The sequence below is a fragment of the Scyliorhinus canicula genome, chromosome 12 (assembly GCF_902713615.1).
Source record: "Scyliorhinus canicula chromosome 12, sScyCan1.1, whole genome shotgun sequence".
In the NCBI taxonomy this organism is placed as follows: domain Eukaryota; kingdom Metazoa; phylum Chordata; class Chondrichthyes; order Carcharhiniformes; family Scyliorhinidae; genus Scyliorhinus; species Scyliorhinus canicula.
The window spans coordinates 160,440,828-160,465,479 of record NC_052157.1 but is presented as its reverse complement, the minus strand read 5'-3'; the positions used below and the strand labels follow the sequence as shown (position 1 = coordinate 160,465,479).

Here is a 24,652-nt window from a genome sequence, read left to right as displayed (position 1 = left end):
CAGCCTCAGCCCCTCCCCTCCCCCCCACCTGCTGCCAAGGACAATTACTTTCAGCTTAACCACCTTCCCACGCGCACCCCGATGACCTATCATAGAATTTACAGTGCAGAAGGAGGCCATTCGGCCCATCGGGTCGGCACCGGCCCTTGGAAAAAGCACCCCTTCCAAGCCCACACCACCCTATCCACGTGCCCCCACCTGTCCCCGTAACCCCATCTAACCTTTTTTGGACACGTAGGGCAATTTAGCACAGCCAATCCAGCTAACCCGCACATCTTTGGACTGTGGGAGAAAACTGAAGCACCCGGAGGAAACTCACACAGACACGGGGAGAACTTGCAGACTCCGCACAGTGACCCAGCTGAGAATCGAACCTGGGACGCTGGAGCTGTGAAGCAACTGTGCTAATCACCGTGCTGCCATACATTAGAGATCGTCATCTTTGAAACGTATTCTACATTTTTCATCCTTTCTGCCCAATTCCCATCTTAACATCTCTGGGAAGGTAGTCAGGCCTCAACTGGATGTCTCATCTGAAAATGGCAGTTTCTACACTGCAGCACTCCCTCAGTACTGACCCTCTGACAGTGCAGCACTCCCTCAGTACTGACCCTCTGACAGTGCGGCACTCCCTCAGTACTGACCCTCTGACAGTGCAGCACTCCCTCAGTACTGACCCTCTGACAGTGCAGCACTCCCTCAGTACTGACCCTCTGACAGTGCGGCACACCCTCAGTACTGACCCTCTGACAGTGCAGCACTCCCTCAGTACTGGCCCTCTGACAGTGCAGCACTCCCTCAGTACTGACCCTCTGACAGTGTGGCACTCCCTCAGTACCGACCCTCTGACAGTGCGGCACTCCCTCAGTACTGACCCTCTGACAGTGCAGCACTCCCTCAGTACTGACCCTCTGACAGTGCGGCACTCCCTCAGTACTGACCCTCTGACAGTGCAGCACTCACTCAGTACTGACCCTCTGACAGTGTGGCACTCCCTCAGTACTGACCCTCTGACAGTGCGGCACTCCCTCAGTACTGACCCTCTGACAGTGCGGCACTCCCTCAGTACTGACCCTCTGACAGTGCAGCACTCCCTCAGTACTGACCCTCTGACAGTGCAGCACTCCCTCAGTACTGACCCTCTGACAGTGCAGCACTCCCTCAGTACTGACCCTCTGACAGTGCAGCACTCCCTCAGTACTGACCCTCTGACAGTGCAGCACTCCCTCAGTACTGAGCCTCTGACAGCGCAGCAGTCCCTCAGTACTGACCCTCTGACAGTGCGGCACTCCCTCAGTACTGACCCTCTGACAGTGCGGCACTCCCTCAGTACTGACCCTCTGACAGTGCGGCACTCCCTCTGTACTAACCCTCTGACAGTGCAGCACTCCCTCAGTACTAACCCTCTGACAGTGCAGCACTCCCTCAGTACTGACCGTCTGACAGTGCGACGCTCCCTCAGTACTAACCCTCTGACAGTGCGGCACTCCCTCAGTACTGACTGTCTGACAGTGCGGCGCTCCCTCAGTACTGACCCTCTGACAAGGCCGCATCTCCCCGGTACTGCAGTGGGTGCGTCAGCTTTGAATATCTGATCAAGTCCCATGGTTTGAATTCATGACGTTCTGGCTCGGAGGTGAGAGTGTGACAGAATGAGCCAGGGAAGCAGATTGTAGGATATTGGAGGACTTTGCCCAGTCACTTACTTCGAAGCTGTTCGGACATTGACATCAAGATCACCTTTGAAAACAAACTGGCAGTTGGTCCAGTTGAAATGTAACTTGTTCCATTCCCAGTGCATGTTTTCTGTTGTGTTGTATGGATCCTGTTGTTAAAATACAAGAGATGTTAAATGTGACCTCAAGCGTGCCCTCTCTCATTTTAATAAATACAGACCCTCATGAATCAATTTCTCCTTCCCTTCCTTCTCCAGCGCAGCCCCATGTGCTTCCTGTACACCCTCTCCCCAGCACTCCTTCATTAAATCCGATCGACAGCACTGACCCTCCGATGGAGCACCCCTCCGAGGCCCCTCCTCTGCCCTATCCCAGCAACCCCACCTACCTGCACAACTTTGGACTGTGGGAGGAAACCGGAACACCCGGAGGAAACCCACACAGACACGGGGAGAACGTGCAGACTCCGCACAGACAGTGACCCAAGCTGGGATTCAAACCTGGGTGACCATGCGGCAGCAATGCTTTTTAAAAGATATATATATTTTGAGTACTCAATTCTTTCTTTTTCCAATTAAGGGGCAATTTAGCGTGGCCAATCTACCTCGCCTGCACATCTTTGGGTTGTGGGGGTGAGACCCACGCAAGCATGGAGGGCTGAGGCAGCAATGCTAACCACTGTGCCCCTAATCTCTCCCCCTGCTCCCTCCTCCCCTTCACACACACCTGCCCCGGAACCCCGCGCACTCCTGCCCCGGACCCCCCGCACACTCCTGCCCCGGGCCCCCCGCACACTCCTGCCCCGGGCCCCCCGCACACTCCTGCCCCGGGACCCCCGCCCACTCCTGCCCCGGGACCCCCGCCCACTCCTGCCCCGGGACCCCCGCCCACTCCTGCCCGGACCCCCCGCACACCCCTGCCCCGGCCCCCCCGCACACTCCTGCCCCGGACCCCCCGCACACTCCTGCCCCGGACCCCCCGCACACTCCTGCCCCGGACCCCCCGCACACTCCTGCCCCGGGCCCCCGCACACTCCTGCCCCGGGCCCCCGCACACTCCTGCCCCGGGACCCCCGCACACTCCTGCCCCGGACCCCCCGCACACTCCTGCCCCGGACCCCCCGCACACTCCTGCCCCGGACCCCCCGCACACTCCTGCCCCGGACCCCCCGCACACTCCTGCCCCGGGACCCCCGCACACTCCTGCCCCGGACCCCCGCACACTCCTGCCCCGGACCCCCGCACACTCCTGCCCCGGGCCCCCGCACACTCCTGCCCCGGGCCCCCGCACACTCCTGCCCCGGACCCCCGCACACTCCTGCCCCGGGACCCCCGCACACTCCTGCCCCGGGCCCCCGCACACTCCTGCCCCGGGCCCCCGCACACTCCTGCCCCGGGCCCCCCGCACACTCCTGCCCCGGGACCCCCCGCACACTCCTGCCCCGGGACCCCCCGCACACTCCTGCCCCGGGACCCCCCGCACACTCCTGCCCCGGGACCCCCCGCACACTCCTGCCCCGGGCCCCCCGCTCACTCCTGCCCCGGGCCCCCCGCTCACTCCTGCCCCGGGCCCCCCGCACACTCCTGCCCCGGACCCCCGCACACTCCTGCCCCGGACCCCCGCACACTCCTGCACCGGGCCCCCCGCACACTCCTGCCCCGGACCCCCCGCACACTCCTGCCCCGGGACCCCCCGCACCCTCCTGCCCCGGACCCCCCGCACACTCCTGCCCCGGGACCCCCGCGCACTCCTGCCCCGGACCCCCGCGCACTCCCGCCCCGGGCCCCCCGCACACTCCTGCCCCCGGGCCCCCCGCACACTCCTGCCCCGGACCCCCCGCACACTCCTGCCCCGGACCCCCCGCACACTCCTGCCCCGGACCCCCGCGCACTCCTGCCCCGGACCCCCGCGCACTCCTGCCCCGGGCCCCCCGCACACTCCTGCCCCGGGCTCCCCGCACACTCCTGCCCCGGACCCCCCGCACACTCCTGCCCCGGACCCCCCGCACACTCCTGCCCCGGGACCCCCGCACACTCCTGCCCCGGGACCCCCGCACACTCCTGCCCCGGACCCCCCTGCATTCCTGCCTCGGACCCCCGCACACTCCTGCCCCGGGCCCCCGCACACTCCTGCCCCGGACCCCCGCACACTCCTGCCCCGGACCCCCCGCACACTCCTGCCCCGGACCCCCGCACACTCCTGCCCCGGGACCCCCGCACACTCCTGCCCCGGGACCCCCCGCACACTCCTGCCCCGGGACCCCCGCACACTCCTGCCCCGGGACCCCCGCACACTCCTGCCCCGGGACCCCCGCACACTCCTGCCCCGGGACCCCCGCACACTCCTGCCCCGGGACCCCCGCACACTCCTGCCCCGGGCCCCCGCACACTCCTGCCCCGGGACCCCCCGCACACTCCTGCCCCGGGCCCCCGCACACTCCTGCCCCGGGACCCCCGCACACTCCTGCCCCGGACCCCCGCACACTCCTGCCCCGGACCCCCGCACACTCCTGCCCCGGACCCCCGCACACTCCTGCCCCGGACCCCCGCACACTCCTGCCCCGGACCCCCGCACACTCCTGCCTTGGACCCCCACACACACCTGCCCCGGACCCCCGCACACTCCTGCCCCGGGACCCCCGCGCACTCCTGCCCCGGACCCCCGCACACTCCTGCCCCGGACCCCCGCACACTCCTGCCCGGGTCCTCCACACACTCCTGCCCCGGGACCCCCGCACACTCCTGCCCGGGTCCTCCGCACACTCCTGCCCCGAACCCCTGCACACTCCTGCCCCGGGACCCCCGCACACTCCTGCCCCGGGACCCCCGCACACTCCTGCCCCGGGACCCCCGCACACTCCTGCCCCGGGCCCCCGCACACTCCTGCACCGGACCCCCGCACACTCTTCCCTTCCCCATCTCTTTCTTCTCCTTCCCTGCTCCGCCTCCCACGCCGCCCCCTCCCCTCTGCAGCCAGTACCTCAGTGGCAAGCTGGTGCAAATTGGCTTGTTCGATGTCCATGGTCCAGGATCCGTGAAACAGGAAGCGACTTTTGTCCCACCAGTTAAGCGGCGGACTCGGATCCCCTGACGGTTTGGTGAGGAGGTCAACGGCCTGTCCAATCAGAGTCCAGGCCGGGTCCCAGCAGGGCCCCCAAACGATGGTGAAGAGGGAAATTTGTGCTGGGAGGGAAAGAGGAAGAGTGTGAGGAGTGTGAGGCAACTAGACGAGAGTTCCCATCAGCCGAAATACCTGGCACTTACATTCAAACTCGTGGTACCATTTCAAAGGGGGCATATTCCTTTCAGCCAGGACGTCCCCCCAGGGCTTCCCAAGTGAAATTTTCACCTTCCGTCGTGCACGTGGTCGGCCGTCCTCCTCGGCTCCAATCAGCTTCCCGGACAGCTTCCAGTCCCGAATCTCAAACAGGTAGCGAGGGTAATCCCGGATTCGAACTGAGGGCACAAACACTGGTGTTAGTGAGCTGGAGGTCTCCTTCTCTCTCCCAACCAAGCCCTCCTCCTCCACATTTGCCAAGTCACAGCTGCGTTCTGCTTCCTCAGCCAAGACACCATTCTTTCTGGACTGCTTTCCAGTTGGGAGGGCGTCGCACGGTCCAATCACGACACTAATCTGAACAAGTACAAAGAAGGAATTTCCCAAAGTCCTTGCAACCAAGTTGGGTGGGAGGGTGAACTGTGACGAGGATGTAGGGATCCTACAGCAAGATCTGGACAGGTTGGGCGAGGGGGCAAATCAATGGCAGATGCAGTATAATTTGGATAAGTGTGAGGTTATTCACTTTGGAAGCAAAAACAGGAAGGCAGATTACTACCCGAACGGCTGTAAATTGGGAGAGGGGAGTGTGCAGAGGGACCTGGGTGTCCTTGTGCACCAGTCGCTGAAGGTAAGCATGCAGGGGCAGCAGGCGGTAAAGAAGGCTAATGGTATGTTGGCCTTCATTGCGAGAGGTTTTGAGTATAGAAGCAGGGATGTCTTGCTGCAATTATACAGGGCCTTGGTGAGGCCACACCTGGAGTATTGTGGGCAGTTTTGGTCTCCTTCTCTGAGGAAGGATGTTCTTGCTCTCGAGGGAGTGCAGCGAAGGTTTACCAGACTGATTCCAAGGGTGGCGGGACTGTCATATGAGGAGAGATTGACTAGGTTGGGATTATTCTTGCTGGAATTCAGAAGAATGAGGGGGAATCGCATAGAGACTTATAAAATTCTAGCAGGGCTAGACAGGGTAGATGCAGGGAAGATGTTACCAATGATGGGTGTGTCCAGAACCAGGGGTCACAGCCTGAGGATTCAGGGTAAACCATTTCGGACGGAGATAAAGAGACATTTCTTCACACAAAGAGTGGTGAGCCTGTGGAATTCATTACCACGGGAAGTAGTTGATGCTAAAACATTGAATATACTCAAGAGGCGGCTGGATATAGCACTTTGGGAGAATGGGATCAAAGGCTATGGGGAGAAAGCAGGATTAGGCTATTGAGTTGGATGATCAGCCATGATGGTGATGAATGGCGGAGCAGGCTCGAAGGGCCAAAAGGCCTCCCTCCTGCTCCTATCTTCTATATGTAACTATGCAGCATATCCCTGCCCCTCCAATTCTGGTCTCTTCATTTTAATTTCTCCACCTTTACTGGCTGCACCTACAAGGCTGCACTTCCCTCCCTAAGCCTCTCTATCTCCGTCTCGTCCTTGAAGAAGCTCCTTTAAACTGACCGTTTCCACCAGCCACTTGGCCACCTGTCCCAATATCTCCTTACGTGGCTCATAGTCAAATTCTCTTTGAACTTTGCTCCTGTGAAGGGATTTGGGATTTCTTACTGTGTTAATGGTGCTGTTTAAATTCACGGAGTTATCCTCACAGGGCAGTGATGGAGAGCAGTCAAACTCTGGCTGATTTAGTTTTCTGCCCAACCCATCTTACTGCTCCTCCGCATTTCGGCAAAAGCCAGGATGCGAACCTCTGCCCTTCCCAGTCTGTGTGTGTGTGTGTGTGTGTGTGTGGGGGGGGGGAGAGAGAAACACATGTAGCGAATTATGGCTTAAATTCCCAGGATAAACAGAGCAATTTAACATGGGGATAATATGAATACATGTGGGCATAATGGGTGTCAGCCAAGCCTCACCTTTCTCACCCGGGTCAGGGGCTCATGGGACAAGTTTCATTCAAGAGAACAGATTACACGTGCAGGATGGCGGCCATGGTCGGATCGGTCGAACACAAGGTGGCTCCTGCTTGAAGGTATTGGTTTTGGTCCTTTCTGCCGATTTAATGGGTGACTTTTGTGAATAAAGTGAGGTGTGAGAGGAGGAAGATGGTTTCTCCCCCAGAGTGGAGTGTCGGCGGGTACCAGACCCGGTAAAACCCGACGAGAAGCCTCGCTCAGGAGTGGAGGACGCTGGTGGCACAGCATCAATGGAAAAAATGTTTGTTATCTGCCACACTGCCTGTGGGGCAGTTGATGGGACTTTATTAAGGGGGAATTCCGTCAAGGAGGCAGGAGATGCAGGGAGACTGGTCCTTGAGGGAGCAGTTAGCTCTCCCTTCGCGGGACTTTGGGTCGTGTGGAGGAGCCTTTGGGAGCGTGAGGTGTGACGATCCAAGAAGTGGAAAGCGGTGTCGGATCATCGTGATCGGACTGTTTGGTTGGAGGCGGAGGAGGCAATGTTGGGGGAGGCCTGCAAGGTGCTGCGTGCGAGGGTAGACAACCGGGAGAATCGATCCAGGCGCTGAACGTGTGAACCGTGGGTTTGCCGGAGGGAACGAGTGCTGCCGGCGGCATCTCGAGGACGTTTGAAAAGTTTGTGGAGGAGAAGATCTTCGATAAGGCCCCAGAGCTGGATTGTGCCCATGGGCCTCTGAGACAGAGGCTGAGGATCCGCCACATGGAATGATTGTGCGTCTGCACAAGTTCCAGGATAAAGAAATGATTCTGAGGGGGGTTCGAGGCAACTCAAGACTGTCACTGGGAGGGGAATCGGATCCGGATTTACCAGGACATTGGGGCTGACCTGGCCAAGCCACGGGCAGGCTTTAACTAGGCCAAGGTGGCGCTCTTTTGGAGCAAAGTGCTGTTTGGGGTGCTATACCTGGCCAAACTTTGGGTGATATTCCAGGGTAGGGAACACCAGAAGAGGCAAAGGACTTCGTCAAGAAGCACGGGTTGGGGGAGGGTTAATGTTGGAGCTTTTGTATGGATTATGACTCATTACGTTCATGCCCATTGTTGGTATGTGGGGTGTTTTAGAGTTCTCTTACTGGTTTTATTATTGGTACATTTTAAAATGCGTTATGTATGGGTAATATTTGGTTTGCGGGTGGCTGTTTGTTGTTGGACAGGGTATTTGGATATTGGGGTGGGTAAAGAGGGGACGGTATGGAGTAAGCAGAGAGGGAGAGGGGCAGCTTGTGCGGTTTGGGTGTGGTTCCCTGTTTGGACCTCCAGGTGGGAGGGTATGCTAGTGAACGGAGGCAGTCAGTGGGTGGGAGCTGTGTTGGATAGCCGAGCCTGGGGTTTGGTTGGGATTAGGTGAGTTTAGATATTTGCAGGTGCAGGACTTTGCAAGGAAGAAGTTACCCTTGTACATGGACCCGGTTAAGTGGGATATTCCCAGGAGCGGAAGAAGTACGTGAGAGGCGTGGGAGGGCGACGGCGAATCACGCCTGTAGGTTCTGGGAGTGTGGAAAGCCGGTGAATTTCTGGGAGGCGGTATTCGAGGCTCTGTCGGGGATAGTGGGGGATGATACCGGGTGCCTTCGGTAGCCATTTCGGGGGTATCGGACCTGCCGAGGCAGCTGCAGGTGGAAAAGGAGCCAATGTTGTGGCTGCCTCACGGATTGCCCGACAACAGACATGACTGAGCTGCAGGTCGATAGCGCCCCCGGGCTTGTGGCGTGGTTGGAGGGCTTGTATGACTTCTTGTGGTTAGAAAAGATTAGGGAGTTGGAAAAGGTGTTTTACACAGGGTGTAGGCCTTCTGGATTTGTTCAACACGGGGTACAGACCTCTGACAATGCGGCACTCCCTCAGTACTGACCTCTGACAGTGCAGCACTCCCTCAGTACTGACCCTCTGACAGTGCGGCACTCCCTCAGTACTGACCCTCTGACAATGCGGCACTCCCTCAGTACTGACCCTCTGACAGTGCAGCACTCCCTCAGTACTGACCCTCTGACAATGCGGCACTCTCTCAGTACTGACCCTCTGACAATGCGGCACTCTCTCAGTACTGACCCTCTGACAGTGCAGCACTCCATCAGTACTGACCCTCTGACAGTGCAGCACTCCTTCAGTACTGACCCTCTGACAGTGCAGCACTCCCTCAGTACTGACCCTCTGACAGTGCGGCACTCCCTCAGTACTGACCCTCTGACAGTGCAGCACTCCCTCAGTACTGACCCTCTGACAGTGCAGCACTCCCTCAGTACTGACCCTCTGATAGTGCGGCACTCCCTCAGTACTGACCTCTGACAGTGCGGCACTCCCTCAGTACTGACCCTCTGACAGTGCAGCACTCCCTCAGTACTAACCCTCTGACAGTGCAGCACTCCCTCAGTACTAACCCTCTGACAGTGCAGCACTCCCTCGGTACTGACACTCTTACCTCCCTCAGTACTGACCCTCTGACAGTGCAGCACTCCCTCAGTACCTCCCTCAGTACTGACCCTCTGACTGTGCAGCACTCCCTCAGTACTGACCCTCTTACCTCCCTCAGTACTGACCCTCTGACAGTGCAGCACTCCCTCAGTACCTCCCTCAGTACTGACCCTGTGACAGTGCAGCACTCCCTCAGTACTGACCCTCTGACAGTGCAGCACTCCCTCAGTACTGACCCTCTGACAGTGCAGCACTCCCTCAGTACTGACCCTCTGACAGTGTGGCACTCCCTCAGTACTGATCCTCTGACAGTGCAGCACTCCCTCAGTACTGACCCTCTGACAGTGCGGCACTCCCTCAGTACAGACCCTCTGACAGTGCAACACTCCCTCAGTACTGACCCTCTGACAGTGCAGCACTCCCTCAGTACTGACCCTCTGACAGTGCGGCACTCCCTTAGTACTGACCCTCTGACAGTGCGGCACTCCCTCAGTACTGACCCTCTGACAGTGCGGCACTCCCTCAGTACTGACCCTCTGACAGTGCAGCACTCCCTCAGTACTGACCCTCTGACAGTGCAGCACTACCTCAGTACTGACCCTCTGACAGTGCAGCACTCCCTCAGTACTGACCCTCTGACAGTGCGGCACTCCCTCAGTACTGACCCTCTGACAGTGCAGCACTCCCTCAGTACTGAGCCTCTGACAGTGCGGCACTCCCTCAGTACTGACCCTCTGACAGTGCAGCACTCCCTCAGTACTGACCCTCTGACAGGGCGGCACTCCCTCAGTACTGACCCTCTGACAGTGCGGCACTCCCTCAGTACTGACCCTCTGACAGTGCGGCACTCCCTCAGTACTGACCCTCTGACAGTGCGGCACTCCCTCAGTACTGACCCTCTGACAGTGCAGCACTCCCTCAGTACTGACCCTCTGACAGTGCAGCACTCCCTCAGTACTGACCCTCTGACAGTGCGGCACTCCCTCAGTACTGACCCTCTGACAGTGCAGCATTCCCTCAGTACTGACCCTCTGACAGTGCAGCACTCCCTCAGTACTGACCCTCTGACAGTGCAGCACTCCCTCAGTACTGACCCTCTGACAGTGCGGCACTCCCTCAGTACTGACCCTCTGACAGTGCAGCACTCCCTCAGTACTGACCCTCTGACAGTGCGGCACTCCCTCAGTACTGACCCTCTGACAGTGCGGCACTCCCTCAGTACTGACCCTCTGACAGTGCGGCACTCCCTCAGTACTGACCCTCTGACAGTGCGGCACTCCCTCAGTACTGACCCTCTGACAGTGCGGCACTCCCTCAGTACTGACCCTCTGACAGTGCGGCACTCCCTCAGTACTGACCCTCTGACAGTGCGGCACTCCCTCAGCACTGACCCTCTGACAGTGCGGCACTCCCTCAGTACTGACCCTCTGACAGTGCGGCACTCCCTCAGCACTGACCCTCTGACAGTGCGGCGCTCCCTCAGTACTGACCCTCTGACAGTGCGGCCCTCCCTCAGTCCTGCGCGACAGTGTCATTCTGGATAATGTGTCTGGATTGGGGTTTGAGTCCACTCACTTTCTGATTCAAATGCCAGGGAAAGTGTGGTCCGACAACAGTTGACTGAACTGGGATGAGGAACACAGCTTACTCTATAGTTAGTCCCAATTCTCTGCCAGCACTCACCCAGAAATGCTTTGGCTGCAAACTTCACGTTCCGGAACCACTGGATGGTCAGCTGGAGGCCATCATCAGGCAAGAAACTGAAAGAGTCCATTTTCTGCATCTGCTTCATTACATTCTCAACTCCGTGCACCAAGGGGTCAACTGAGGCCATGACCTCAAAGTCCGAGACCACCCAGGTCAACAGGGCCTTGCGCATGGGCGTGTTGGTGTAGAGCCGTTGAGAGCGCTGCACATACATGTTAATATTGGTCTGTTCCAGGGCTGCATACAGCTCCTCTATCTTACGGGCAGGCAGCAGTTCTCCATGTTGCTTCCTGAGCGCCGTTACCCTGGCATCCAGTAGCTGCAGTCGTTTGGCGCTCTCTTTGCTCTCGTCCTTCATTAGCTCATAGTCATCACGCAACTTGACCTCGAAGACGTTGTCCAGGAAGACAAAGGAGAAGTGGGTGACCCGGAGCAGCAGGTCAGGGGGAAGTGACTCCACTGTCTCTCCTCCCTTCTGTGGCTCGGTCCGCCTGTGCAGAGCCTTCAGCCACTTCTGCACCGTCACACACCTGTCAAAGGTCTGGGAGAAATCGTAGCGGAAGGGGAACTCCGCGCCGATGCTGAAGAATCTGATGACCCACAGCTCGTTCTTGGCCGAACGCTGAGATTCCAACCAGCTACGTTGGGAAAGGAGGTCGCTGCGCGTGCTCTCCACCTTCCATTCCAACCCCTTCATAAAGAAGATGTCGTGCCCGTCAAAGCTGAGCACCAACTGGGACGACTGGATCAGTTTGTGATCAGCGTCGAGCGAACAGACGAGGTTGTCCGCCTGCAGCTGCACAAACTTCTTGGTTGCCACACGCGCCTTGACCATCACACTCTTCAGCTCCAGCTCCAGGCCAAGAGACCTCCTCCCCTCTCCTCCCGGCGTCTGCGGACCCATGTTCGACAACAGTACGGCCTTCTGAAGGGTCTCCAGCAGAAACAGTGCTTCCTGGGTGTGTTGGTACAGGTGCATGTGGCTGGCAGGGTCCCAGTTCACACTGATGCCCTCAAAAGAACTCAGCTGAAAGAAAACAAAGCAATTAGACACAAAGGTTACTATTTTATCACATGCTCCGCGTCTCTCTCTCACTCATCCTCTCTCTCTCTCTCTCACTCAACAGTGTTCTTTAAGCCTCATTCAGAAGAGAAGGACAAATACCAGACTGACTCTGTCAGAGGGTCAGTACTGAGGGAGTGCTGCACTGTCAGAGGGTCAGTACTGAGGGAGTGCTGCACTGTCAGAGGTTCAGTACCGAGGGAGTGCCGCACTGTCAGGGGGTCAGTACTGAGGGAGTGCCGCACTGTCAGAGGGTCAGTACTGAGGGAGTGCTGCACTGTCAGAGGGTCAGTACTGAGGGAGTGCCGCACTGTCAGAGGGTCAGTACTGAGGGAGTGCTGCACTGTCAGAGGGTCAGTACTGAGGGAGCGCTGCACTGTCAGAGGGTCAGTACTGAGGGAGTGCCGCACTATCAGAGGGTCAGTACTGAGGGAGTGCCGCACTGTCAGAGGGTCAGTACTGAGGGAGTGCTGCACTGTCAGAGGGTCAGTACTGAGGGAGTGCTGCACTGTTAGAGGGTCAGTACTGAGGGAGTGCTGCACTGTCAGAGGGTCAGTACTGAGGGAGTGCTGCACTGTCAGAGGGTCAGTACTGAGGGAGTGCCGCACTGTCAGAGGGTCAGTACTGAGGGAGTGCAGCACTGTCAGAGGGTCAGTACTGAGGGAGTGCTGCACTGTCAGAGGGCCAGTACTGAGGGAGTGCTGCACTGTCAGAGGGTCAGTACTGAGGGAGTGCCGCAGTCTCAGAGGGTCAGTACTGAGGGAGTGCTGCACTGTCAGTGGGTCAGTACTGAGGGAGTGCTGCACTGTCAGAGGTCAGTACTGAGGCAGTGCCGCACTGTCAGAGGGTCAGTACTGAGGGAGTGCCGCACTGTCAGAGGGTCAGTACTGAGGCAGTGCCGCACTGTCAGAGGGTCAGTACTGAGGGAGTGCCGCACTGTCAGAGGGTCAGTACTGAGGGAGTGCCGCACTGTCAGTGGGTCAGTACTGAGGGAGTGCTGCACTGTCAGAGGTCAGTACTGAGGGAGTGCTGCACTGTCAGAGGTCAGTACTGAGGGAGTGCTGCACTGTCAGAGGGTCAGTGCTGAGGGAGTGCTGCACTGTCAGAGGGTCAGTACTGAGGGAGCGCTTTAGGGTGGATACGTGGGTTTGAGTAGGGTGATCATGGCTCGGCACAACATTGAGGGCCGAAGGGCCTGTTCTGTGCTGTACTGTTCTATGTTCTATTCACTGTCAGAGGGTCAGTACTGAGGGAGAGCCGCACTGTCAGAGGGTCAGTACTGAGGGAGTGCCGCACTGTCAGAGGGTCAGTACTGAGGGAGTGCTGCACTGTCAGAGGGTCAGTACTGAGGGAGTGCTGCACTGTCAGAGGGTCAGTGCTGAGGGAGTGCTGCACTGTCAGAGGGTCAGTACTGAGGGAGTGCCGCACTGTCAGAGGGTCAGTACTGAGTGAGTGCCGCACTGTCAGAGGGTCAGTACTGAGGAAGCGCTGCACTGTCAGAGGGTCAGTACTGAGGGAGTGCTGCACTGTCAGAGGATCAGTACTGAGGGAGTGCAGCACTGTCAGAGGGTCAGTACTGAGACAGTGCTGCACTGTCAGAGGATCAGTACTGAGGGAGTGCCGCACTGTCAGAGGGTCAGTACTGAGCGAGGGCTGCACTGTCAGAGGGTCAGTACTGAGGGAGTGCTGCACTGTCAGAGGGTCAGTACTGAGGGAGTGCTGCATTGTTGGAGGTTCAGTACTCAGCGAGCCACTTAAGGAGTTATAGAGATGATCGAAGCATTGTGAATCAAGCTTTATGGAGCATCGTAAACGAGCAAAGTGAGAAAGAGAATTTCCGGAAGCGAATTCCAGAGGTTAGGGGCTTGTCTGCTCTGGGCTTCCGCACAAACGGTCAGGACTAGCTGAAAGTAGATATCTCAGAGGAATGACAGACTGGTGGTGGTTACAGAGGTAGGGAGCAGCAAAGCCATGGAACGATTTGAAAAAGAAGGCGAGAATTTAAAATTCTAGACGTTGCTTGACAGGGAGTCACGGTAAAGCAGCGATCGGAGCACATAATGAATGAAGGGGACTTGTTGAGAGTTAAGACATGGGCAGCAGAGTTGTGGGTGATCTCGCACTCAGGAAATGTATAAAAACTGGGAGACTAGCGAGGAGTCCACTGGAATAGTCGAGCCTCGAGGTGAAGAAAGCCTGGCTGGGGTAAGAGCAACAGATAAGCAGTTGGGAAAGTTAGAGGTGGAAAACCTAGTTCTTAGGGACAACGTAAATATAAGGTCCTCAGCTCATCTTGCAGTCATAGGGCATTGAAACAGGCCCTTCGGCCCAGCCTGTCCATGTTGCCCAGTTTCTATCACTAAGCTAGTCCCACTTGCCCGCATTTGGCCGATATCCCTCTATACCCACCCTGCCCATGTAACTGTCTAACTGCTTTCTAAAGGACAAAATTGTACCCGCCTCTACCACTGCCTCTGGCAGCCCGTTCCACACACTCACCACCCTCTGTGTGAGGAAATTTCCCCTCTGGTCTCTTTTGTATCTCTCCCATCTCACCTTAAACCTCTGCCCTCTAGTTCTAGACTCCTCTACCTTTGGGAAAAACGTTGACTATCTACCTTATCGATGCTCCGCATTATTTTATAGACCTCTATACGATCACTCCCTAAGCCACCTACGCTCCAGGGGACAAAGTCCCAGCCTATCCAGCCTCACCTTATAACTCAGACCACCTGGTAGCATCCTCATAAATCACCAAGATGATGAAGGGACAGGCTTAATCTCAAGACGGTGGTCAGGGAGAGGGATGGAGTGATGCTAGGGAACAAGGGATTCTCCGCCGGCCGGATGCTCCGTTTTGCCGTCAGCCCGGGAGTTCCCCGACGGCGTGGGGCAGCCCCACAACAGGCAACCCCACTGACCAGCCGGCGTAATGCAGCAACCCGCCGGTGGCGTGAAACAGAAATGTGGCGCGGCAGGATGAAGGTATGTGGTGGGAACTGAGTTTTCTCAATCTTTAATTGGAGGAAGTTTCCTCTCAGACAAGATTTGGATAATTCTGCAGCAGTGGAGGGGTTGAGTGAGGCGTTGCTGAGGTAGAGCTGGGTGTATTCAGCGTCAGTGTGAAAACTAACACTGCTTTTGGACGTCTGAGGGGCAGAATGTAGATGAGAAATAGGAGGGGCCAATGGTAGATCCTGGAAGGGGGGGCAGGAAGAGAAGGCATTGCGAGTGATTCTCTGAATAGATAAGAATGGAACCAGGTGAGAGCAGTCCCATCCAGCTGGACAATAGTGACGCGGTGTTGGAGGAGGATGGTGTGGTCAAACCATATCAAAGCTGCAGAGAGTGGAGAAGGCATGGTAGCACTGTGATTAGCACTGTTGCTTCACAGTGCCAGGGACCAACTTTGGGTCACCGTCTGTGCGGAGTCTGCACTTTCTCTCTGTGTCTGCGTGGGTTTCCTCCGGGTGCTCCGGTTTCCTCCCACAAGTCCCGAAAGACGTGCTTGTTAGATAATTTGGACATTCTGAATTCTCCCTCTGTGACCCGAACAGGCGCCGGAATGTGGCGGCTAGGGGCTTTTCACAGTAACTTCATTGCAGTGTTAGTGTAAGCCTACTTGTGACACTAATAAAGATTAGTATTATGAAGACACGGCCGCCAGTGGTCAGATGATTAAAACTGGGGATGTGGATTTGGTCAGAATGATATTTCCACAAGTTGAAAGGTGCATGAGATTACAGAGATAGGGAGGGGTGAGGCTATGGAGAGATTTGAAATTACAATCCCTCCATGCACAAGTTAGCGAGATATACAGGCAGACAGGTAGATGAAAGGGAAAAAGAAAAATCAAGGATAAACTGATTAGACAATTTCCACCTCGACTTTATCGACAGTGCTTTACTTTAGTTCCCACATTTCCGTGTAACCTAATTTGTCAATAGTTAAATCGCCTCGCGCTCATAATCCTGGGTTTCTTACCTCAAACGACCAGCCTTGGACAAAGAAAGCTGTGGAGAAATGGGACATGGTGAGGACAGGATCGGCACTGTCGGAGGTGTTGTCCCGGAGTTTCATGCTCTTTTCTAATGTCTTCACCACCACCAGATTAAGCATCTGCACCTCCGAGATTAAGCTCTCTGTACCTTTATCGATGGACAAGGCTTTGGCTTGCAAAACACTGGCGCCTGTAAGACGGAAGAGAGCAGAGTGTGCAGCTTATGTATTGAGCAGTAACATTTCAACACCCACCCCAATCCAACCTCTTGATCCTCTGGTTAATTTCATCCCCTTTTCCTGTTCCGTTTCGGTTTCTATTGACACCAGACAGCCTCAGCCAGGGATCCATCCATCAGATGTGAATCAACAGCAATTGTTGGGGAGGCTTCCACATCGAAACTGAGACCAAATCTTTCCTGAGTGAACATCCATGCTCTCTGGCAGGGTCAATGGATAGCGATCAAGGGCAAGAACTGGTCTAAGCTTCCCAATTTTTGGCCGAGGGACAGTGAAACACTTCCCAATCCCAGCACCTAGAAAGACAATCCCTCTAACTCACTCACCATCCTGACTTGGAATCACATCACCATTCCTTCACTGTCGCTAGGTCAAAATTCTGGAACTCCCTTCCTAACAGCACAGTGGGTGTACCTACACCATGGGGACAGCAGTGGTTCAAGGCGGCGGCTCACCACCACCTTCTCAAGGAATTGGGGATGGGCAATAAATGCTGGTCTAACCACACCCCAAAAAGTAATCTAAAAGAAAACTGGCATTTGCTCTCCAGGCTGAGGCCAGGGTTCCTGCTGCTGCTCATTAGCCAGTGATTCCCTGCTATAGACTGGTCAGCTGGGGATATCCTGGAATCAATGGATTTATTGAATGGAATTATGTGAAATAATCAGGGCATAGAGAGAATCATCGGACATTTACACATTGGGAAGCACGTGGGCAATGCATTTCCAACATTGCCCGATTTAGATTCCCATTGAACAAATACTTCTGTTTGCCGTTTTCCACGAGGCAGGGGGCCTGTTACCCCAAACATTATCTGCCTTCCCCATCTCCCAGAGGCTCTGCCTAATCACTCCCTGGTGTCTGTTGCTACCAGGTCTGGCCTTGTGCCACTAAGCCAGGTCTTTAAGGAATACAGAGGTCACCAGAGAGGCATTCAAGCTACTGATATGGGCCCCAAGACGTCCAAAACGTACTGATACTTGTTGGCTGTTTAACCACAAAAGCGCCCAGTTAACAGTGCCTGTGTGTCTTTGCCACGTCAGCACATTAGCTGGGTCTTTTACCCGGAGTGTGGAATTTTACTTAAACTTTCTTAATACAATTATGTTGTTTCAAAACCCTCCAAAAGTACTTTTAGTAAATTACATCGATTTCCTAGTCCCTTTTAACCCCTACAATAAAGATTCCTTCATATCTAAATTATGATAAAAATAGGGGGCAGCACGGTAGCATTGTGGATAGCACAATCGCTTCACAGCTCCAGGGTCCCAGGTTCGATTCCGGCTTGAGTCACTGTCTGTGCGGAGTCTGCACATCCTCCCCGTGTGTGCGTGGGTTTCCTCCGGGTGCTCCGGTTTCCTCCCACAGTCCAAAGATGTGCAGGTTAGGTGGATTGGCCATGATAAATTGCCCTTAGTGTCCAAAATTGCCCTTAGTGTTGGGTGGGGTTTCTGGGTTATGGGGATAGGGTGGAGGTGTTGACCTTGGGTGGGGTGCTCTTTCCAGGAGCCGATGCAGACTCGATGGGCCGAATGGCCTCCTTCTGCACTGTAAATTCTATGATTTCTATGATAAACTGTACTCGTTAACAATAATAATCTTTATTAGTGTCACAAGTAGGCTTACATTAACACTGTAATGCAATGAAATGAAAATCTCTTATTGTCACAAGTAGGCTTCAAATAAAGTTACTGTGAAAAGCCCCTAGTCGCCACATTCCGGTGCCTGTTCGGGGAGGCTGGTACGGGAATTGAACCGTGCTGCTGGCCTGCCTGGGTCTGCTTTCAAAGCCAGCGATTTAGCCCTGTGCTAAACCAGCCCCTAACGAAGTTACTGTGAAAATCCCCTAGTCGCCGCACTCCACGCCTGTTCGGGTACACGGAGGGAGAATTCAGAATGTCCAATTCACCAAACAAGCATGTCTTTTGGGCATTATCATCCCTAATAAATGATTGTAATAAACCCTATTCATTATTTCCCTCCCTTAGGCGCTTAAAGGGGTTCCACAGTGAAATTATTCCATCTGTTAGCCAGCCAGAGGGAATTTGAGCTGGACGCTCAAGGACGAATCAGGAAGCACAATAAGGCCATCAGAATATATGATACAGTAACAGGAGGCGGCCATTCAGCCCCTCGAACCTGCTTCATCGTACAAAAAAGAATCACACAACACAGGCCCACACCCTTGACCCCTAAAGGTTGTTGAAGCTGGACTTTCAAGACTGGAGGTGGATAGATTTTTGATAGGTCTGGGGATTTAACGATTATAGAGTTAAGATACAGACCAATCAGGGTGTAATTGAGTCAGGTTCCGATAAGTTCAGAATGCTCACAGCACAGAAGGCCATTCAGGCTGCGTTGGGTTTCTGCAGTTTCCGTTTCCTTGTCCCAATCTGCTGCCCTATCCCCATCACCATGAGCTTTTCTCTTCCAATTCGAGTTTTTTTTCAAAACCGTGACTGAATTTGCCTCCACCACATACTCAGGCAGCGCATTCCAGATCCTAGCCACTTGCTGCGCATAATCGCTTTCCTCATGTCGCCATTATCCCCAATGACCTTTACCCTGTGCCCTCTGGTGCGCGACCCTTCCACCACTGGGAACACTTTCTCCCCATCTACTCTGTCCAGCCCCCTCATGATTTGGAACATCTTCATCAAATCTCCTCTCAACCCTCTCTTCTCCAAGGAGCGAGCAAGTTCAGGAGGTGAAATGGCCAACTCCATTTCCGAAAGAAATCAGGGATCAAACCAAGGACATGAAAGGAAAAGAGATTGTCTCCAACCCACCTGTCACACTGGAGAGAAAGAACAGAGCAATGTCTTCCAGATTAACGTTAATCTTACACAGGCAGACCTCTGATGCAGCACGTGTATCGAAATCCACATCTTCAGATATGGGTTCAATCTCCAATCTCTCTCCCGCAGGTTGTTCCCAGTCTCCATGGATCAGTGACAACACTTTGGTTAAACACTCCATCGCTGCCTCAGAGACCTCCACCTGCAGCTCATTCACCGTGCCGTCCATGTTTAAAGTGTTTGCAGACTCCCCAGTGAAGGACTGTGCTTGACTGTAACTTCCCTAGAGCCAGAGATGGGAGAATCAGAGGCTGCCGCCGTGTCCTGAGAATAAGGGACCCCAGCTTCAGGAAATTCACTCGCTCCTCATTCACCACAATCCCGCCGCACACAACAATCAATTCATCCACCAATCGCAACCTCACAGGGCAGTGCAGGTCACAATCCAATCTCATAGTGTGATAGGCCCAGATCACTATCCAATCATACGGTATGATAGGCCCCGGTCACTATCCAATCACACTGAGAGATAGGCCCAGTCACTATCCAATCACACGGTGAGATAGGCCCAGTCACTATCCAATCACACGGTAGGATAGGCCCCGGTCACTATCCAATCACACGGTGTGGTAGGCCGGGTCACTATCCAATTACACGGTGAGAAGCCCCGGTCACTATCCAATCACACGGTGTGATAGGCTCTGGTCACTATCCAATCACACGGTGTGATAGGCTCCGGTCACTATCCAATCACACGGTGTGATAGGCCCCAGTCACTATCCAATCACACGGTGTGATAGGCTCTGGTCACTATCCAATCACACGGTGTGATAGGCCCCAGTCACTATCCAATCACACGGTGTGATAGGCTCTGGTCACTATCCAATCACACGGTGTGATAGGCCCCAGTCACTATCCAATCACACGGTGTGATAGGCCCCGGTCACTATCCAATCACACGGTGTGATAGGCTCCGGCCACTATCCAATCACATGGTGTGATAGGCCCCGGTCACTATCCAATCACACGGTGTGATAGGCCCCGGTCACTATCCAATCACACGGTGTGATAGGCTCAGGTCACTATCCAATCACACGGTGAGATAGGCCCCGGTCACTATCCAATCACACGGTGTGATAGGCCCCGGTCACTATCCAATCACACGGCGTGATAGGCCCGGTCACTATCCAATCACACGGTGAGAGGCCCCGGTCACTATCCAATCACACGGTGTGATAGGCTCCGGCCACTATCCAATCACACGGCGTGATAGGCCCCAGTCACTATCCAATCACACGGTGAGAAGCCCCGGTCACTATCCAATCACACGGTGTGATAGGCTCAGGTCACTATCCAATCACACGGTGAGATAGGCCCCGGTCACTATCCAATCACACGGCGTGATAGGCCCCGGTCACTATCCAATCACACGGTGTGATAGGCCCCGGTCACTATCCAATCACACGGTGTGATAGGCTCCGGTCACTATCCAATCACACTCTGTGATAGGCTCTGGTCACTATCCAATCACACGGCGTGATAGGCCCCGGTCACTATCCAATCACACGGTGTGATAGGCCCCGGTCACTATCCAATCACACGGTGTGATAGGCCGGGTCACTATACAATCACACGGTGTGATAGGCCCCGGTCACTATCCAATCACACGGTGTGATAGGCTCCGGTCACTATCCAATCACACGGTGTTATAGGCCCCGGTCACTATCCAATCACACGGTGTGATAGGCCGGGTCACTGTTCAATCACACGGTGTGATAGGCTCTGGTCACTATCCAATCACACGGTGTGATAGGCTCCGGTCACTATCCAATCACACGGTGTGATAGGCTCCGGTCACTATCCAATCACACGGTGTGATAGGCCGGGTCACTGTTCAATCACACGGTGTGATAGGCTCAGGTCACTATCCAATCACACGGTGTGATAGGCTCCGGTCACTATCCAATCACACGGTGTGATAGGCTCAGGTCACTATCCAATCACACGGTGTGATAGGCTCAGGTCACTATCCAATCACACGGTGTGATAGGCTCCGGCCACTATCCAATCACATGGTGTGATAGGCCGGGTCACTGTTCAATCACACGGTGTGATAGGCTCAGGTCACTATCCAATCACACGGTGTGATAGGCTCCGGTCACTATCCAATCACACGGTGTGATAGGCCGGGTCACTATCCAATCACACGGTGTGATAGGCCCCGGTCACTATCCAATCACACGGTGTGATAGGCTCTGGTCACTATCCAATCACACGGTGTGATAGGCTCTGGTCACTATCCAATCACACGGTGAGAGGCTCCGGTCACTATCCAATCACACGGTGAGAGGCTCCGGTCACTATCCAATCACACGGTGTGATAGGCCCCGGTCACTATCCAATCACACGGTGTGATAGGCCGGATCACTATCCAATCACACGGTGTGATAGGCTCTGGTCACTATCCAATCACACGGTGTGATAGGCCGGGTCACTATCCAATCACACGGTGTGATAGGCCGGGTCACTATCCAATCACACGGTGTGATAGGCCCAGTCACTATCCAATCACACGGTGTGATAGGCCCAGTCACTATCCAATCACACGGTGTGATAGGCCGGGTCACTATCCAATCACACGGTGTGATAGGCCGGGTCACTATCCAATCACACGGTGTGATAGGCCGGGTCACTATCCAATCACACCGTGTGATAGGCCGGGTCACTGTTCAATCACATGGTGAGAGGCCCCAGTCACTATCCAATCACACGGTGTGATAGGCCCCAGTCACTATCCAATCACACGGTGTGATAGGCCCCGGTCACTATCCAATCACATGGTGTGATAGGCCCCAGTCACTATCCAATCACACGGTGTGAGAGGCCCCGGTCACTATCCAATCACACGGTGTGATAGGCCCCAGTCACTATCCAATCACACGGTGTGATAGGCCCCGGTCACTATCCAATCACATGGTGTGATAGGCCCCAGTCACTATCCAATCACACGGTGTGATAGGCCGGGTCACTATCCAATCACACGGTGTGATAGGCCCCGGTCACTATCCAATCACACGGTGTGATAGGCTCAGGTCACTATCCAATCACACGGTGTGATAGGCCGGGTCACTATCCAATCACACGGTGTGATAGGCCCCGGTCACTATCCAATCACACGATGAGAGGCTCTGGTCACTATCCAATCACACGGTGTGATAGGCCCCGGTCACTATCCAATCACACGGTGTGATAGGCCCCAGTCACTATCCAATCACACGGTGTGATAGGCCGGGTCACTATCCAATCACACGGTGAGAGGCTCAGGTCACTATCCAATCACACGGTGTGATAGGCCGGGTCACTGTTCAATCACACGGTATGATAGGCCCCGGTCACTATCCAATCACACGGTGTGATAGGCCGGGTCACTATCCAATCACACGATGAGAGGCTCTGGTCACTATCCAATCACACGGTGTGATAGGCCCCGGTCACTATCCAATCACACGGTGTGATAGGCCCCGGTCACTATCCAATCACACGGTGTGATAGGCTCTGGTCACTATCCAATCACACGGTGTGATAGGCCGGGTCACTATCCAATCACACGGTGAGGCGCTCAGGTCACTATCCAATCACACGGTGTGATAGGCTCAGGTCACTATCCAATCACACGGTGTGATAGGCCGGGTCACTGTTCAATCACACGGTATGATAGGCCCCGGTCACTATCCAATCACACGGTGTGATAGGCCGGATCACTATCCAATCACACGGTGTGATAGGCCCGGTCACTATCCAATCACACGGTGTGATAGGCCGGATCACTATCCAATCACACGGTGTGATAGGCCCGGTCACTATCCAATCACACGGTGTGATAGGCCGGATCACTATCCAATCACACGGTGTGATAGGCCCCAGTCACTATCCAATCACACGGTGTGATAGGCCCCAGTCACTATCCAATCACACCGTGTGATAGGCCCCGGTCACTATCCAATCACACGGTGTGATAGGCTCTGGTCACTATCCAATCACACGGTGTGATAGGCCGGGTCACTATCCAATCACACGGTGTGATAGGCTCTGGTCACTATCCAATCACACGGTGTGATAGGCCGGGTCACTATCCAATCACACGGTGTGATAGGCTCTGGTCACTATCCAATCACACGGTGTGATAGGCCCCAGTCACTATCCAATCACACGGTGAGAGGCCCCAGTCACTATCCAATCACACGGTGTGATAGGCTCAGGTCACTATCCAATCACACGGTGTGATAGGCCCGGTCACTATCCAATCACGCGGTGTGATAGGCCCGGTCACTATCCAATCACACGGTGTGATAGGCTCAGGTCACTATCCAATCACACGGTGTGATAGGCTCAGGTCACTATCCAATCACACGGTGTGATAGGCCCCGGTCACTATCCAATCACACGGTGTGATAGGCCCCGGTCACTATCCAATCACACGGTGTGATAGGCCGGGTCACTATCCAATCACACGGTGTGATAGGCCGGGTCACTATCCAATCACACGGTGAGGCGCTCAGGTCACTATCCAATCACACGGTGAGAGGCTCTGGTCACTATCCAATCACACGGTGTGATAGGCCCGGTCACTATCCAATCACACGGTGTGATAGGCCCGGTCACTATCCAATCACACGGTGTGATAGGCTCTGGTCACTATCCAATCAAATAGTGAATATACCCACTTGTTCTCTCCAATTACAGTGTGGTTTGCTCACAACCCCCGCACTGATCACCCCCATCCTGTTCTGATAGAATGGTTATGGCACAGGAGAAATCTTTACAGCTTACCTGTAAATTTAATGACTGCAGAACAAGAGCATCTCCCCACACATGTGTTCTGGTGGGAGGGAGTTCTCTCAGCATCTGTGACCCTTTCCCTGCTCGCCACCAAAGATTCTTCACCACCAGGTTCCCACGCCAATGAGAACTTTGGATCTTCAGGTGCTGGGTGTCTGTGTGGTGACAGAAGGACCTGTTGTTATCATCGGGGTCTCGCAGGGTGGACTGAATCCAGTTGGTTAAAAAGAGGCATTTAAACATTGAAACTCCGAAAACAAAACTGTCCACAATCCACAGTGTATCTCCCTCGTGATGCCAAGTAGGACGCCAGTGTTTCTAATTATTCCTAACTGCACACACAATCTTACAGCAGAGAATTGGGCCATTCGGTCAACAATTTCTGTGCAGACTCTTTGGAAAGAGCTGTCCAGTTAGTCCAACTTTCTCTGTCCTTCTCCCCGACTCTTTCCCAAAGTCCATCTATTATTTCCCATTGTATGTATTTATCAAGTTCCCTTTCAGAAGTTCAAACTGTTTCCATCACCCTTTCAGGCCGCATATTTTGCATCCCAACAACGCGTTGTGGAACAAATATTCTCCATTGTCTATCTCTCTGATTCTTCTCTAAATTACTTGAAATCTCCCCATATCAACGCTCCTGCCAGTAGGAACTGTATCTTCTGACAAACATCGATCAAACACCTCATATTTCTGAACTCCGACTCATTTAGC

The 24,652-nt window shown here is 54.9% G+C and overlaps 2 protein-coding genes across 2 annotated transcripts in view; one reads left to right on the top strand and one right to left on the bottom strand.

Moving 5' to 3' along the window:
- Nucleotides 1-1,482: 1,482 nt before the first annotated feature.
- LOC119974353 (protein KIAA0100-like) lies at nucleotides 1,483-24,181 on the bottom strand. Its single transcript, XM_038813124.1, has 7 exons — nucleotides 23,930-24,181; nucleotides 19,091-19,382; nucleotides 16,047-16,252; nucleotides 10,976-12,026; nucleotides 4,940-5,131; nucleotides 4,656-4,858; nucleotides 1,483-1,825 (listed from the first exon to the last, which is right to left on the bottom strand). The coding sequence occupies exons 1-7, from the start codon at nucleotides 24,179-24,181 to the stop codon at nucleotides 1,703-1,705; spliced, it is 2,319 nt and encodes a 772-aa protein (XP_038669052.1). The 3' UTR covers nucleotides 1,483-1,702.
- Nucleotides 24,182-24,232: 51 nt separating this feature from the next.
- Nucleotides 24,233-24,652, top strand: part of LOC119974352 (protein KIAA0100-like) — a 28,933-nt gene continuing 28,513 nt past the window's right edge. Inside the window, exon 1 of the mRNA XM_038813123.1 lies at nucleotides 24,233-24,239. Within this exon, the coding sequence (XP_038669051.1) occupies nucleotides 24,233-24,239 (7 nt within the window). The remainder of the gene's footprint in view (nucleotides 24,240-24,652) is intronic.

Coding starts and splice junctions, on each gene's coding strand:
- LOC119974353 (XM_038813124.1), bottom strand. CDS start 24,181: ATGTTTAAATGCCTCTTTTTAACCAACTGGATTCAGTCCACCCTGCGA. Junction 16,253..19,090: donor CTTTCTCTCCAGTGTGACAG/GTGGGTTGGAGA, acceptor TCCGTCTTACAG/GCGCCAGTGTTTTGCAAGCC. Junction 12,027..16,046: donor TCCAAGGCTGGTCGTTTGAG/GTAAGAAACCCA, acceptor GTTTTCTTTCAG/CTGAGTTCTTTTGAGGGCAT.